General features: G+C 45.4%; 1 protein-coding gene across 1 annotated transcript in view; it reads left to right on the top strand.

The window, feature by feature from the left end:
- The first annotated feature begins 3,088 nt into the window (after nt 1–3,088).
- The window catches only part of nbeal2 (neurobeachin-like 2), a 257,591-nt gene continuing 244,300 nt past the window's right edge, over nt 3,089–16,379 (top strand). Inside the window, exon 1 of the mRNA XM_067978873.1 lies at nt 3,089–3,727. Coding sequence (XP_067834974.1) covers nt 3,677–3,727 — 51 coding nt within the window. The 5' untranslated portion in view covers nt 3,089–3,676. The remainder of the gene's footprint in view (nt 3,728–16,379) is intronic.

Below are 16,379 nucleotides of genomic sequence, written 5' to 3' on the forward strand. Positions count from 1 at the left end.
GACATCACACGTCAAAGTGCAACTGGAATTCCCTGAAGGCTGGTCCATTAAAATAAGCTTTGTTTTACAAAGCTGATTGTGTCAACGGTACCATTTCCTGGGTATCCAATGTATGAGTAATTTGAGACATGACATATGGTAAGTGTAGCATGCTTGGGAGGAACAGGTGACTTTTGACCTGTGGTTCCCAAAGCTCTCCACCAATGGGGGCTTTTCTCACGTCGTGTCTGGGTCTGTTGTAGACTAATTGATAGAGATCAATTGGCATGATTAGCCAACAGCTCCTTTCTCGTTGTATCATGCGACGACTGGGATGGTTTAAGGCAAACTAGATGGATCTTGATCTTTTTTCATCTAGCAATTCCTATGCTCCAATATGACAAGTCTGAAGTATGACTAGGTACATAACATATTTATACAGCTCACCTCTTCCACACATAATTTAATGTTGATTACCAGGCCGTTGAAAAAGGGACGGAGCCATTATCTGTATTGGCCAACCCATTGGGGGTTATAATGTTGGCAAGTCACTTGACTATGGTGAGAGATCTTGTTTGTCCTTAAGGGATCAGACGCCACCTGCCAAGTTTATCTGAGCGGCAGGACTAGTTTTTTTTGGAGTTCAGTTCAATTGAATGTACAGATCACTGTAAAAGGCAGAACTCCACAATATGGGTATGGTAGTCTAGTGGTTATGGAACTACACCAACAACCCAGAGGTCATGAGTTCAAATCCTATCATGGCAAATTATGAAATTCAATAAATCTGGTACTTTATAGACAGGCAAGAGTAACCAATTGCCACGAAAGCTGCCAAGTTGTCCAAAAACCCACCCCAAGGTTCTTCAAGGAAGGGTACCTGCCACTCACTACCTGGTTAGGCCTACATGTGACTCCAGTTGCACACTATGTGGTTGATTCTTGATGCCCTCTGCAGTGGCCTAGCAAGCCACCAAGTTGTAAAAACAAACCCATCAACAACAAACAACCCTGGCCATGACTTTGATGGTGAACAAGAATAAAGAATACTGGGGAAGAAACCCAAATTTTAATAACACTGAATCTGCTTCTGGTGGCGTTAGTTGAGGGATGAATGTTGGCCAGAAAACTAAGAAAATTTCCTGCTCCTCTTCAAATAGGGCAGTGCAACATATCAGAGGCCCCAAACAGATCCAGTGACATGTTTAACAATCTCAACTCTGCTGATGTAGGGGTCCCTTCTCACAGGGCCCCTGCAAGGCAAACATCGGTCCTGAGTGCTACAGGTCCTCCAACCTCCATCTGAACCACCAGAATAGGCAAATAGGCCCTCAATTTAACATCTCATCTGAAGAACGTAATACTGACAAGACTCAGTACTGAACTGAAACATCAGACTAGAAACCTCAGCTTTGTGACTTGGTGGGGGTGAGAGTGGTATCACCTGGCAGTCAAGGACTGTTAGATTTGTGTAAGGGGTTGCATGAGTTAAAAGTGTGCAACTTCACAAGGAACGGAATGAAACCATTTGATCCCTGAGCCAGCTCTCAAAAAGAGTTATCCACTTAGTTGCATCCCCCTGTTCTTTCCCCGTTCAGCCCTTCATGCTCTCTGAAAGGGCTAGCCCCTTACTCCCATTTCACTGCCTTTTCCCCATTCAGCCCATTGCGCTTGTGCCAGCTACTGAAAGAGCTATGTCCTTCGTCCAATTTTCTCCTGCCCTTTCCCCATTTGACCGACATTGCATAAACTTGGCTTGTTTAGAAAGTTGAGGAGGTGATCTAATCGAGTTGTTTAAAATGATTAAGGGGTTTGATAGGATAGGAAAATAGGAACAGGAGCAGGCCAATTAGCCCCTTGAGCCTGCTCCGCCATTGTTTGGATCATGGCTGATGAGGCTTTCCGTGACAGGTGACCACCGCAGGGACTGGAGTGCTTCCTTGATTGGGGGAATGAGATTATTATTTGACCTTGTTTTTTTTTTCTTTGGGTCTGATTTGTGGGTTTTATATAAAAAGGGGAAAAAAAATAAAGTTACTCCTTAATCCCCCCTTGTAAAAAGGGGGCCTGAATTAAAAGAGTGGATCATGGCTGATCTGTACCTCAACTCCATTTACCTGCCTTAGCTCCATATCCCTCAATACCCTTACCTAACATAAATACAGAGACACTATTTCCTCTTGTGGGGGAATCCAGAACAAGGGGGCATAATCTTAAAATTAGAGCTTGGCTATTTAAGAGTGAAATCAGGTAGCATTTTTTCACACAAAAGATGGTAGAAATCTGGAATGCTTCGCCATAAGATTGTGGATGCCAGGTCAATTGAAATTTTCAAGACTGACAATGAAAGAATTTTGTTAGGTAAGGGTGTCAGGGGATATGGAGCTATGGGTTGAGGATTGAGAGGCTGATGGCCTATTCCTGTTCCTATGACCCATTGTGCCTGTGCCTGCTCTCTGAAAGAACTAATCCCTTCGTCCCAGTCCCTTTACCCTCAACCCACACCCTTTGGAGAAACAGAATTTACTGGGAAGCTTCCATCTGGATTATCTGGGTAAAACACCATAAGAAAATAGGTCAGTAATCGAGATTAATATTAAAGTGAGTGGTAATATTTATAAAGTGCTTGGCGTACAATGAATGACTCTGAAGAGCAGTGACTGTTGTTATTGTAGTGACTAAAATAAAGTAATAACATTGAGGCAATGTATTGAGATATTTAAATATTGAGGACTGGTGACGGTACCAGTGGAAAAGCATGATGTGGAGATGCCGGTGATGGACTGGGGTTGACAATTGTAAACAATTTTACAACACCAAGTTATAGTCCAGCAATTTTATTTTAAATTCACAAGCTTTTGGAGGCTTCCTCCTTCCTCAGATGAACGTTGTTGTACTGAGTCTTGTCATTTCCAACAACGTTCACCTGACGAAGGAGGAAGCTTGTGAATTTAAAATAAAATTGCTGGACTATAACTTGGTGTTGTAAAATTGTTTACAAGTGGAAAAGCACTTCACCTGGACGGACGCTCCCCTCTCACCTGTCGCCGCCGGGAGCGCGCTTTGCTGTTTCCTTGCGAGTTGGGAACGGGGGCGTGCGAGAGGCGGGCACGAGAGTGGAACGGCCACTTTGGGTAATGTTGGTGAAACGCGCATGTGGATATTTAAACCTCCCTCTCTTCCTCCTCCTGTAATTTGGGGTCTGTGACTGCAAGCGCACCCCCCCCCCCCCCCCCCCCCCCGGCCAGAGGGCCGTCCCTCCATCCGCGTGCACGTACACAGGAGCAAACACATTCAGTCAAAAAAAAAATCAACAGAAGCAACAACATAAAAGAAAAAAAAAGAAAGCCCGGAACCGAGATGGCGGAAGCGCTCATTGTGTAAGAGAAAAAGAGAATATTCAGCCGGAGGAACTTTTAACTTAATTAAAGGTTTTATTTTAAAATACAACGCGAAGAACCCCAGCTTGCTGCAAAAGAAAAAACAGGAAAGAAAATCTTCACTGATTCTAAATTCTGTGCAACATTTTTTTGCAACAACGGAATAATTCCATATTAAAAAATCTTTTTTGCAACAACGTGGGAGAGAAAGAAAGCAGGGATGAAGAGTTGTAAGAAAAAACTGTGTGTGTGAGAGAAGGGAGAGGAATAAAATCAATTAATAAAAGGAAGAAACCACAGTTTTTGCCGGTCGAGGAATGGCTTCGAAAGAGAGACTGTACGAGCTTTGGATGTTGTACTTCACCAAGGTGAGTGCACACCTGTAGCGCGGGGTCGGGGCCGCCAGACCCGCCTCACACACTCACCTCCGGGTCCTGTCTCAATTCTTACCTTCGCTTGCAAAGAAAAGCAAACATTAAAAGGAATCGCTGGTTAATGCACCGTGACAAATGCAACCGGAGGGTTTTTTTCTGTTGCGTTGTTGTGTTTGAGATTCATCTTTTATTTTCTTCCTCTTTAAAATGTAAACGCGATTCCTCCTTTGGGAGAATTATTATTGCACGATGGTTGGAGGTTGTTATCTCTGTTCATGCTGATTTATAAAATGTTTATTGGTTTAAAAATGTGTGTGCAAGCCGACCTTACTATGTTTGGAGGTGAGAGTTGCAGAATATGTTTAATTTTCGCCTCTGTTTATGATTTATTTTATTAGGCTTTTAAATGTAATCCAGGACTTGCTGTGCCCAAAAATGTATTTTTTTTATATATAATATCGTTTAGGCAGAATGGGGCTTGTATCTTTTTTGTGTCCGGTTTCATTGTTTCATTAAAAAAAGAGTTGTTTGAAAATAAGAGTTGAAGTGATATTCAGCTAAGAGGGGAAGGGCGTGTTGCCGACTGATTCGCGCTACAAGGCTAAACTGGTTCATTCTTGGCTATAGTGTGGTGTGTTTATTCAGAGAACAAAAAACGTCTCCGTGCTTCTGGTGTTAGGGCGAGATCCAGTGCAGCCACAAGCTTGCAACAGTCCAATATATTGTCGATTTTAATCAGTTTGCAATGCGTGTATCTGGAATTATACATCCCCAGGTTTAGAACTGGTTGCATTGCAATCACCTAAAGATCTGTCTTAAAATCTTTCAAGTTGCGTCTGTTGTACTGGGAGAAAATGAACTGTGTTTCATTCGTGTCATTTCCTGAAGGTGCTTTTATTTTTGTTGCAGGGGATTATTTATAGTGACTGGTGTGGGTGCAATACTGTGTGTATATATATAGTGCATTGTGTTGGAAACTTCAATCCCTATGGTAGGGTTTATACAAGGATTGGATTGGATTGGCTTTTGCTTCAGGGACAGGGGTGGGTAGGCTGCATTGGATTCCCAGATGGAACCACTGCTTAGACTCCCAGGTGCTGGCTGTGTAAATTCAACCCTCAAGACCTAACCCCATTCATGGGCATCACACTTCAGACTTTTGAGCAAAGTTCCAAGGAATCAAGCCGACTTTCTATTTTCCACTGATTTCTCTCTTGCCCACAGCTCCTCATCTCACTAGTGAGATTTGGGTGGGGCCACGACAACAATGCAGGTCTGTCAGGAGGTCTAGGTACGGCCTCAAGTTCTTCCACCCCGCTTCTCTCCTCCAGGCACTGACTCATACTGGGGTGCCCCGTGTCCTCATCCAGGGGACCATTCTGCACCTGTGGACCAGGCAGTGATTATTGGCAACTATTTGACTGTGGAGGGTGTCATGGCCAGCCCAAATGTGTCCGCACATGTTCAGTGGTCACCGGGTAGCAATCAGGTGTGGGAACCCTGGCAGATTTTATCCCTCTCCCCAGCTCAGGGACTTTGACAAGAAATCTTATGTTACTCCATGGTTCAATTCGGTGATCAGATTTGGAAAAGGCGGTTTGGATATGCAGACAGATTTGGCAGTGTCATTTTATGACTTCTGGGGATTAATTCTGCACACAAAAGATTACATGATTAACCCTTATTCTTCTTTGAGCGGAGTTCAGAACTGAGTACAATAGCTGTGATCGTTGCTTCAGAGGTTAAACAAGCATCTGGAAGGACTGGACAATGTATTAGGGTAATGTACAGTTCTTTCTCCTCTGGGGTCTGGGTTCAAATACAGACTCGGGATGAAAGTCCCTTGTGTCTGCTGGCTGTAAGGACCCTACGTGAAATGAGTTTTGGGACATTCAATCCAGTTCCTGTTGGGCCTAGGACTCGCAGCATAAAACTGCCCCTCATTTGACATCCATCGCCACTAAATTGACTCAGTGTGCCTATAGGATGGTTAATGTGGGAAGAGAAAATGGCAAACCATTTGAGTAATGAGTGCTCTTTTGAGGTTAATGTGGCACCAGGGCCTATGACTCTAGGCCTCTGGCAGTGCTGCCTCCCTTTTTGCACCTGCTTTTCCCCCCACCCTTTTTTAGTTCAGTGCCCCTAGGCCTCCATTTCTGCTTCTCCAACATTCCCCCCCAATCTCAGTTAGTGCCTCAACCTCTCCCTGCTCCCACTCCAGACCTCGACTAACACAACCGTTTGCTGCCAGCAGGTGCACGAGAAGTGGTGCAAATTGACTCTGTTCATGTCAGGAAGTGGAGAATATAAATTCCGCTCACTGTTTCCTCCCCCTGCCAACCCCCCCCCCCACTTCCCGCACATAATAACAAGACTGCGACAGTGAATTCAGTGGAGGTGGGGGGTGAGTCGTACAGGCATGAACCCATTTCTTACTGCTTTGTCGCCAGTGTGGGTGTGAAGGGAATATGTTGGTGAAAGGGTTAAATTGAAGCTCTCCAGAGTTTGCACACAGCTGCTGTTAGAACTAAGTAAATGGTAAACAGTGAGTACATCAGAGCAGTTCTGCGGAGAGGCCAATTATTGTGCTTAACAAACACATGTGACTCAGAGCAAACACGGATTCTCACATAGCTTGTGTGGAAAGTGGAAACTTCATAGCATTGCAGTAAGAACAACAACCTGCATTTATATAGCGCCTTTCACAATGCCACAAAGTGCTTTACTACCAATGAAATACTTTTGAAGTGTAGTCACTGTTGTATTGAGATAATGACCGGATAATCTAGTGGTGTTGACTGAGGGGTAAATATTGGACAGAACACCAGGAGAACTCCCCTGCTCTTCTTCGATTAGTGCCACAGGATTTTCTACGTGCACCTGAGAGGGCAGACAGGGCAGAGCACTCCTTCAGTACTGCACTGAAATGTCAGCCTGGATTATGAGCTCAAGTCTCTGGAGTGGGCCTTGAACCCACAACCTTCTGACTCAGGCGAGAGTGCTACCACTGAGCCAAGGCTGACAGCGCTGTCCCACTTTTTTGGGCGGGGACATTGGCCACCTCTTTTGAGGTCGGGTTGGTGTTAAGTGGGCAGTAGGCTTTTTTTTTAAATTTTGCGTGCCGACTGCCTCATTTTTCAGCTTGTACAGGGCAATGGGCAGATGAAAATCAACCCCAATGAGTCTCTTCTGCACCTTCTCTATGGCCTTGATATCATTCCTAAAGGAAGGCACCCAAAACTGGATACAATATTTTTGGATTGTTCGTAGTCTGGCTTGGAGTCCCTCTTTAAACATCTTAGCCTCACCACCTTTCCTCCTTTAAGACTCTGCTTAAAACCTATCTCTTTGACCAAGCATTTGGTCACCCATCTTAATGTCTCCTTCTTCGGCTTGGTGCCAATTTTTGTCTGATTACGCACCTGAGAAGCGCCTTGGCATGTTTTATTACGTTAAAGGCGCTATATAAATGCAAGTTGGAGTAGGTCATTTGGCGTATGGTTTGTAGTTTTCTCGTGTCCTGCAGCATTAGGGGTGTGCATCAATGTGGGCTGTCCTGTGTCATACCCTCCCAGCAGTCAGTAGGGATGCTGCATGTGTTGCTTCCCACTGTCGGATGTTTGTTTTATTTCTCTTACTTTGGGAACCTGGGTTATAGTTCAGAAAGAGTAAGTTCATTTGCCTCATCTATTGAGTTCAATTATCTGTGGTGTCACTTTTCCAAGCTTATATACAGATGAGAACAATAACTCAATGGATTGTATTTGGGACTTCAAACTTGACTACCCTTCTCTAACTTTCCCACCTTCTTACCTGAAGACACTGATTCTTGCTGGGGTACAGTTCCATGGGCTGCAACTATTCTTCACCCTTCTTCCTTGCCCATGTTTCCGTTCTTCATCTGTAACCCTGGAAATTGAATATCACCAGGCTTTTCGACTGTGAAAGGAATCACAGCTTCATCCTGTCCTCACCAGATGTTCACCGAGACATCGTCTGAATTCGCTCCCCCACCCCAAGGGCAATGAGGCCAGTTGTACCTCCTCAGCTGAGATCAGCTAACTGAGCACAGATTTGGGGGTTCAACATGGGATCTTCTTGGTCTGTATGATTGAGTGCCTCATCAGACACTACATTTACTCACTGAGCCAACAGGGATGAGCTAAATTAAACTTGCATCATCATGACCAAAAGAAACCCCAACAAATTGGTCTATACAGAGTAGCTAGAGAGAAACTGTTACCATTGGTGGAAGGGTCAAGAACCAGAGGGCATAGGTTTAAGGTGATTGGCAAAAGAACCAAAGGTGACATGAGGGAAAACATTTTTGGACAGCGAGTGGTTAGGATCTGGAATGCACTGTCTGAGGGGGTTGTGGAGGCAGATTCAATCATGGCCTTCAAAAGGGAACTGGATAAGTACTTGAAAGGAAAAAATTTGCAGGGCCAGAGGGATAGGGCGGGGGAGTGGGACTAGTTGGATTGGATTGCTCCTGCATAGAGCCGGCATGGACTCGATGGGCGGAATGGCCTCCTTCCATGCTGTAATCTTTTTATGATTCTATGAAATACCACCGGAGTTTAAAAATAATAGTATCTTTGGCCGCGCGGTGACCTTGAACACTAATTTTTTTTATTCATTCATGGGATGTGGGCATCGCTGGCAAGGCCAGCATTTATTGCCCATCCCTAATTGCCCTTGAGAGGATGGTGGTCAGCCGCCTTCTTGAACTGCTGCAGTCCGTGTGGTGAAGGTTCTCTCACAGTGCTGTTAGGTAGGGAGTTCCAGGATTTTGACCCAGCGACGATGAAGAAACGGCGATATATTTCCAAGTCGGGATGGTGTGTGACTTGGAGGGGAACGTGCAGGTGGTGTTGTTCCCATGTGCCTGCTGCCCTTGTCCTTCTAGGTGGTAGAGGTCGCGGGTTTGGGAGGTGCTGTCGAAGAAGCCTTGTCCAGTTGCTGCAGTGCATCCTATGGATGGTTCACACAGCTGCCACGGTGCGCCGGTGGTGAAGGGAATGAATGTTTAGGGTGATGGACGGGGTGCCAATCAAGCGGGCTGCTTTGTCCTGGATGGTGTCGAGCTTCGAGTGTTGTCGGAGCTGCACTCATCTCGGCAAGTGGAGAGTATTCCATCACACTCCTGACCTGTGCCTTGTCGATGGTGGAAAGGCTTTGGGGAGTCAGGAGGTGAGTCACTTGCCGCATAATACCCAGCCTCTGACTTGCTCTTGTAGCCAAAGTATTTATGTGGCTGGTCCAGTTAAGTTTCTGGTCAATGGTGACCCCCAGGATGGTGATGGTAATGCCGTTGAATGTCAAGGGAAGGTGGTGAGACTCTCTCTTGTTGATGGTCATTGCCTGGCACTTGTTTGGCACGAATGTTACTTGCCACTTATCAGCCTAATCCTGGATGTTGTCCAGGTCTTGCTGCATGCGGGCTCGGACTGCATCATTATCTGAGGGGTTGCGAATGGAACTGAACACTGCAATCATCAGCGAACATCCCCATTTCTGACCTTATGATGGAGGGAAGGTCATTGATGAAGCAGCTGAAGATGGTTGGGCCTAGGACACTGCCCTGAGGAACTCCTGCAGCAACGTCTTGGGGCTGAGATGATTGGCCTCCAACAATCACGACCATCTTCCTTTGTGTTAGGTATGACTCCAGCCACTGGAGAGATTTCCCCCTGATACACTCATAGGTGGCTGCAAACTTGATTGTTCTCACATTCACCCAGGAAGAGTGTCTACTTAGGACAGATACTAGTGATTGGCCAACGATCATGGAACTGCAGCAAGAAACAGCGCCCTTGGGATCGGAGGGGAGAAAACTGGCAGCAACAAAGGGGAAAAAGAAATGCATGGAAACTTGTCATGGAAATAAGAATGCATTCAAAAAACAAAACGTGTGTCTCTGCTGATGTTAGTGAGCTGTGTTGTGACCAGTGACATGTGCAAGCCAGTTCTGGTAACAGCAGCGCTCAGTGTTTCAACAAAAAATATCGTAAAAATGGAAATGAAAACAGTAATAGATGGAAGATGGATTGGAGTAAGGTCAAGCAGAGGTCTTCGGAGGAGTTTTTTTTTAAAAGGGTAAGACAAAGAACTTGCATTTAAATAGCGCCTTTCACATCCTCACCACGTCCCAAAGCGTTTCACATCCAATGAAGTACTTCTGAAGTGTAAGGAAATGCGGCTGCCAATATGCATACAGCAAGGTCCCACAAACTGCAATGAGATAATGACAAGATGAGCTGTTTTTAGTGATGTTAGTTGAGGGATAAATATCGGCCAGGACACCAGGCGAATTCCCCTGCTCTTTGAATAGTGCCGTGGAATCTTTTACGTCCAGCTGAGAGAGCAGACGCGGCTGCAGTTTAAAGTCTCATCTGAAAGATGGCACCTCCGACAGTACAGCACTTCCTCAGTACTGCACTGAAATGTCAGCCTAAATTTTTGTGTTTAAGTCTCTGGAGTGGAACTTAAACCCACAGCCTTCTGACTGAGAGGCAAGAGTGCTACCACTGAGCCATGGCTGACACCTAAAGTAGTTTTGGGAAGAGAACTCCACAGAGCAGGGATGTAGCATCAGAAAGATAAGATGGAGGGGAATCAGCAGCAGAAGTCTCATGACTGCTCAGAAAAAGTGTCACAAAACTGTGGATGGATTAAAGAACAAGGGGGTAGATCTTGACTTTGCGCGACAGTGTAAAACAGGTGATAGCAGAAACAAAAATCGGAAAGATGTGAAACGGGCTGCTGACTCGCTATCGCCTGTTTTACACTTGCACAGTCAAGATCTACCCCAAGGACTTTGAGGCTGATACTCTAGCACACAGCAAGCCAGTGGAACTTGGCAAGTGATAAACAAGGAAAGACATGACGAGCAATCCCACAAGATGGATCCTGAGCTCCTTCACCTACAATCGGCATCAACTCAAAACCTTAAATTGATTTATTTTTAAAATTTAGATTACTTGATTTCCTTTGGTGAAATCTAATAAAACTTCTGTTTCTGTTACTGTAGGAGTTCCATTATTGTCCCAACCTGTCTGTCTGAATCTAATACATTAAGATTTTTATTCTTTTCTTGTAAGTTATCTATGGTTAGTTGAGAAATGTAAGTTTCTTTTAAAATATAAAAACGCACACACATTGCACGTCCTTCGGTAGGGCATAGGCAGACTGATGAAATGGGTGGACACATGGCAGATGAAGTTGCAAATGCTACACTCCTATTCAAAACCGGGGAGCGGGATAAACCCAGCAATTACAGGCCAGTCAGCTGAACTGTGGTGGGGAAAACTTTGAGACGGTAATTTGGGACAAAATTAATTGACACTTGGAAAAGTATGGGCTAATAAATGAAAGTCAGCAAGAATTTGTTAAAGGAAAATCATGTTTGACTAACTTAATTGAGTTCTTTGAAGTAATGGAGAGGGCTGATGAGGGGTAGTGCGTTTCTTGAATCATAGGTTACAGCAAGGATGGAGGCCATTCGACCCATCAAGTCCACGCCGGCTCTATGCACAAGCAATCCAACTAGTCCCACTCCCCCGCCCCATCCCCGTAGCCCTGGAAATTTTTTCCTTTCAAGTACTTATCCATTTCTCTTTTGAAGGCCATGATTGAATCTGAATCTGCCTCCACCAGCCCTCTGGCCATGCATTCCAGATCCTAACCACTCGCTGTGTAAAAAAGTTTTTCCTCATGTCACCTTTGGTTCTTTTGCCAATCACCTTAAATCTATGTCCTCTGGTCCTTGACCCTGCAGCCAATGGGAACAGTTTTTCTCTATCTACTCTGTCCAGACCCTTCATGATTTTGAATACCTCCATCAAATCTCCTCACAACCTTCTCTGTTCCAAGGAGAACAACCCCAGCTTCTTCAGTCTATCCACGTAACTAAAGTCCCTCATCCCTGGAATCATTCTAATAAATCTCTTCTGTACCCTCTGGAAGGCCTTCACATCTTTCCTGAAGTGCGGTGCCCAGAACTGGACACAATACTCCAGTTGTGGCTGAACCAGTGTTCTATAAAGTTTCATCATGACTTCCATACTTTTGTACTCTATGCCTCTATTTTTAAAGCCGAGGATCCCAAATGCTTTCTTAACTGCTTTCTCAACCTGCCCTGCCACCTTCAACAATTTCTGCACATATACCCCCAGAACCCCCTGTTCCTGTACCCCTTTTAGAGTTGTGCCCTCCAGTTTATATTGCTTCTCCTTGTTCTTCCTCCCAAAATGTATCACTTCGCATTTTTCTGCAGTAAATTTCATCTGCCACGTGTCCGCCCATGCCACCAGCCTGTCTATATCTTCTTAATTACAGAGTAGTAATTTGCCAACAACAGATATTCAGCTAACTGGTCTATAAGTCTCTGGTTTCCCCCTCTCACCTTAAATAGCGGAGTGACATGCAATTTTCCGATTAATAGGAATGGTTCCTGAATCAAGAGAACTTTGGAAGATTATAGTTAGGGCTTCTGCAATGTTCTCACGCACTTCCTAGTTTTTTATTCATTCATGGGATGTGGGCATCACTGACAAGACCGGAATTTATTGCTCGTCACTAATTGTCGTTGAGAAGGTGGTGGTGAGCCGCCCTCTTGAACCGCTGTACATAACGTAAGAAATAGGAGCAGGAGCAGGCCGATCGGCCCCTCGAGCCTGCTCCGCCATTCAATAAGATCATGGCTGATCTGATCCTAACCTCAAATCTAAAGATCACAAGAAGTAGGAGCAGGACCCGGCCACTCAGCCCCTGGGCCCGCTTCGCCACCCACAGGGCCTTGACCGATCTGAACTCAGCTTCGTGTCCAATTTCCTGCCTGCTCCCCGTAACCCCTAATTCCCTTTACTTCTAGGAAACTGTCTATTTCTGTTTTAAATTTATTTAATGATGTAGCTTCCACAGCTTCCTGGGGCAGCAAATTCCACAGACCTACCACCCTCTGAGTGAAGAAGTTTCTCCTCATCTCAGTTTTGAAAGAGCAGCCCCTTATTCTAAGATTATGCCCCTCAGTTCTAGTTTCACCCATCCTTGGGAACATCCTTACCACATCCACCCGATCAAGCCCCTTCACAGTCTTATATGTTTCAATAAGATCGCCTCTCATTCTTCTGAACTCCAATGAGTAGAGTCCCAATCTACTCAACCTCTCCTCATATGTCCACCCCCTCATCCCCGGGATTAACCGAGTGAACCTTCTTTGTACTGCCTCGAGAGCAAGTATGTCTTTTCTTAAGTATGGACACCAAAACTGTATGCAGTATTCCAGGTGCGGTCTCACCAATACCTTATATAACTGCAGCAATACCTCCCTGTTTTTATATTCTATCCCCCTAGCAATAAAAGCCAACATTCCGTTGGCCGCCTTGATCACCTGCTGCACCTGCATACTAACATTTTGATGATTGGTCAGTGTGGTGAAGGTACTCCCACAGTGCTGTTAGGTAGGGAGTGGTGGTGGAGGGAGTGAATGTTTAGGTAGAGCAGGAGTCCCATAGGGCCATCTCTCTCTCAAACAGATATACCACTTTGGATACTGTTGGGGGAGATGGCTTATCAGGGGAAAGCAGCAAGAACCAAGTTCGTGGCACCTCGCGTGGCTCTGCTCCACAGGAGGGGAGGAATAAGAGTGGCAGGGCTATAGTGATAGGGGAACAGATAGGCGTTTCTGCAGCCGCAAACGTGACTCCAGGATGGTATGTTGTCTCCCTAGTGCTAGGGTCATGGATGTCATGGAGCGGCTACAGGGCATTCTGGAGGGGGAGGGTGAACTGCCAGTAGTCGTGGTCCATATCAGTACCAACAACATAAGTTTTAAAAAAAAAAAGGAATGCAAGGTGAATTTAAGGAGTTAGGAGATAAATTAAAAGCAGGACCTCAAAGGTAGTGATCTCAGGATTACTACCAGTGCCACGTGCTAGTGAGTATAGGAACAGGAGAATAGACCAGATGAATGCGTGGCTGCAGGGATGGTCTAGAAGGGAGGGAATTTAGATTCCTGGGATATTTGGACCGGTTCTGGGGAAGGTGGGACCTGTACAAGCATGACGGGTTACACCCGAGCAGGACCGGGACCGATGTCCTCGCAGGGGTGTTTGCTCGTGCTGTTGGGGAAGGTTTAAACTAGAATGGCAGGGGGATGGGAACCTAAGCAGGGAGACAGAGGAGGGGGAAACAAGGATAGAAACAAAAGACAGAAAGGGAAGAAGCAATAGTGGAAGGCAGAGCAAACAAGGGCGAGAAACAAATAGGGCCATTGTGCAAAATAAAACTAAGATGACTAGCAATCTTAAAAAGACAAGTCTAAAGGCATTGTGTCTTAATGCGCGGAGCACTTGCAATAAGCTAGATGAATTAACAGCGCAGATAGCTATTAACGGTTATGATATAATCGCGTTTATGGAGACATGGCTGCAGGGTGACCAAGGATGGGAACTGAACATCCAGGGGTATTCAATATTTAGGAAGGACAGGCAAAAAGGGAAAGGAGGTGGGGTGGCATTGTTAGTAAAGGAAGAAATCAATGCAGTAGTGAGGAAGGATATTGGCTCGGAAAATCACGATGTGGAATCTGTGTGGGTGGAGCTAAGAAACACCAAGGGGCAGAAAACGGTGGGGGTTGTCTGTAGGCCCCCAAACAGTAGTGGAGATGTAGCGGAGGGCATTAAACAGGAAATTAGAGACGCATGCAAGAAAGATACAACTATAATCATGGGTGACTTCAATCTACATATAGATTGGTCAAACCAAATGAGCAATAATACTGTGGGGGAGGAATTCCTGGAGTGTGTACGTGATGGTTTTCCAGACCAATACGTTGAGGAACCAACTAGAGAACAGGTGATCCTAGACTGGGTATTGTGCAATGAGAAAGGATTAATTAACTATCTTGTTGTGCGGGGTCCCTTAGGGAAGAGCGACCATAACATGATAGAATTCCTCATTAAGATGGAGGGTGAAGTAGTTGAATCCGAAACTAGGGTCCTGAATCTAAATAAAGGAAATTACGAAAGTATGAGGTGCGAGTTGGCTATGATAGATTGGGGAACTTTACTAAAAAGGATGATGGTGGATAGGCAATGGCTAATATTTAAAGAACGTGTGCAGGAATTACAACAATTATTCATTCCTGTCTGGCGCAAAAATAAAACAGGAAAGGTGGCTCAACCATGGCTTACAAAAGAAATTAGGGATAGTATTAGATCCAAAGAGGAGACATTTAAAATTGCCAGAAAAAGCAGCAAGCCTGAAGATTGGGAGCAGTTCAGAATTCAGCAAAGGAGGACAAAGAGATTGATTAAGAGGGGAAAAATAGAGTATGAGAGTAAACTAGCAGGGAACGTAAAAACTGACTGTAAAAGCTTCTATAAATATGTCAAGAGAAAAAGATTAGAAGGTGGTTCGACTCTCTCTTGTTGATGGTCATTGCCTGGCACTTGTTTGGCGCGAATGTTACTTGCCACTTATCAGCCCAATCCTGGATGTTGTCCAGGTCTTGCCGCATGCAGGCATGGACTGCTTCAATATCTGAGGAATTGCTGTATCCAGTGCACTCAGCCTTTTCTTGATATCAGGTGGAGTGAATCGAATTGGCTGAAGACTGACGTCTGTGATGTTGGGGATCTCAGGAGGAGGCCGAGATGGATCATCCACTCGGCACTTCTGGCTGAAGATGGTTGCAAACGCTTCAGCCTTGCCTTTTCCTCTTGTTCACGGAGCCACCTCCTCTCTTTAATTGTTTAATTGTCCACCACCATTCACGACTGGATGTGGCAGGACTGCAGAGCTTTGATCTGATCCGTTGGTTGTGGGATCGCGTAGCTCTGTCTATAGCATGTTGCTTCCGCTGTTTAGAATGCATGTAGTCCTGTGTTGTAGCTTCACCAGGTTGGCACCTCATTTTTAGGTACGCCTGGTGCTGCTCCTGGCATGCTCTTCTACACTCCTCATTGAACCAGGGTTGATCCCCTGGCTTGTTGGTAATGGTAGAGTGAGGAATATGCCAGGCCGTGAGGTTACAGATTGTGGTGGAATCCAATTCTGCTGCTGCTGATGGCCCACAGTGCCTCATTGATGCCCAGTTTGGAGCTGCTAGATCTGTTCTCATTGAAACATATAACATTCTGAGGGGGCTTGACAGGGTAGATGCTGAGAGGTTGTTTCCCCTGGCTGGAGAGTCTAGAACTCGGGGGCATAGTTGCAGGATAAGGAGTTGGCCATTTAAGACTGAGATGAGGAGGAATTTCTTCACTCAGAGGGTTGTGAATCTTTGGAATTCTCTATCCTAGAGGGCTGTGGATGCGAGTCTTTGAGTATATTCAAGACTGAGAGATTTTTGGACTCTAGGGGAATCAAGGAATATGGGCAGGAAAGTGAAGTTGAGATCGAAGATCAGCGATGATCTGGTTGAGTGGCGGAACAGACTCGAGAGGCCCTATGGCCTACTCCTGCTCCTATTTCTTATGTTCTTATGTTCTGAATCTATCCCATTTAGCAAGGTGGTAGTGCCACACAACATGATGGATGGTGTACTCAGTGTGAAGACAGGACTTCCTGTCCACAAGGACTACGCGGTGGTCACGCCTACCAATACTGCCGTGGACAGATGCATCTGCGACAGGTAGAT

The sequence above is a fragment of the Heptranchias perlo genome, chromosome 3 (assembly GCF_035084215.1).
Source record: "Heptranchias perlo isolate sHepPer1 chromosome 3, sHepPer1.hap1, whole genome shotgun sequence".
NCBI classification, from domain to species: Eukaryota; Metazoa; Chordata; class Chondrichthyes; order Hexanchiformes; family Hexanchidae; genus Heptranchias; species Heptranchias perlo.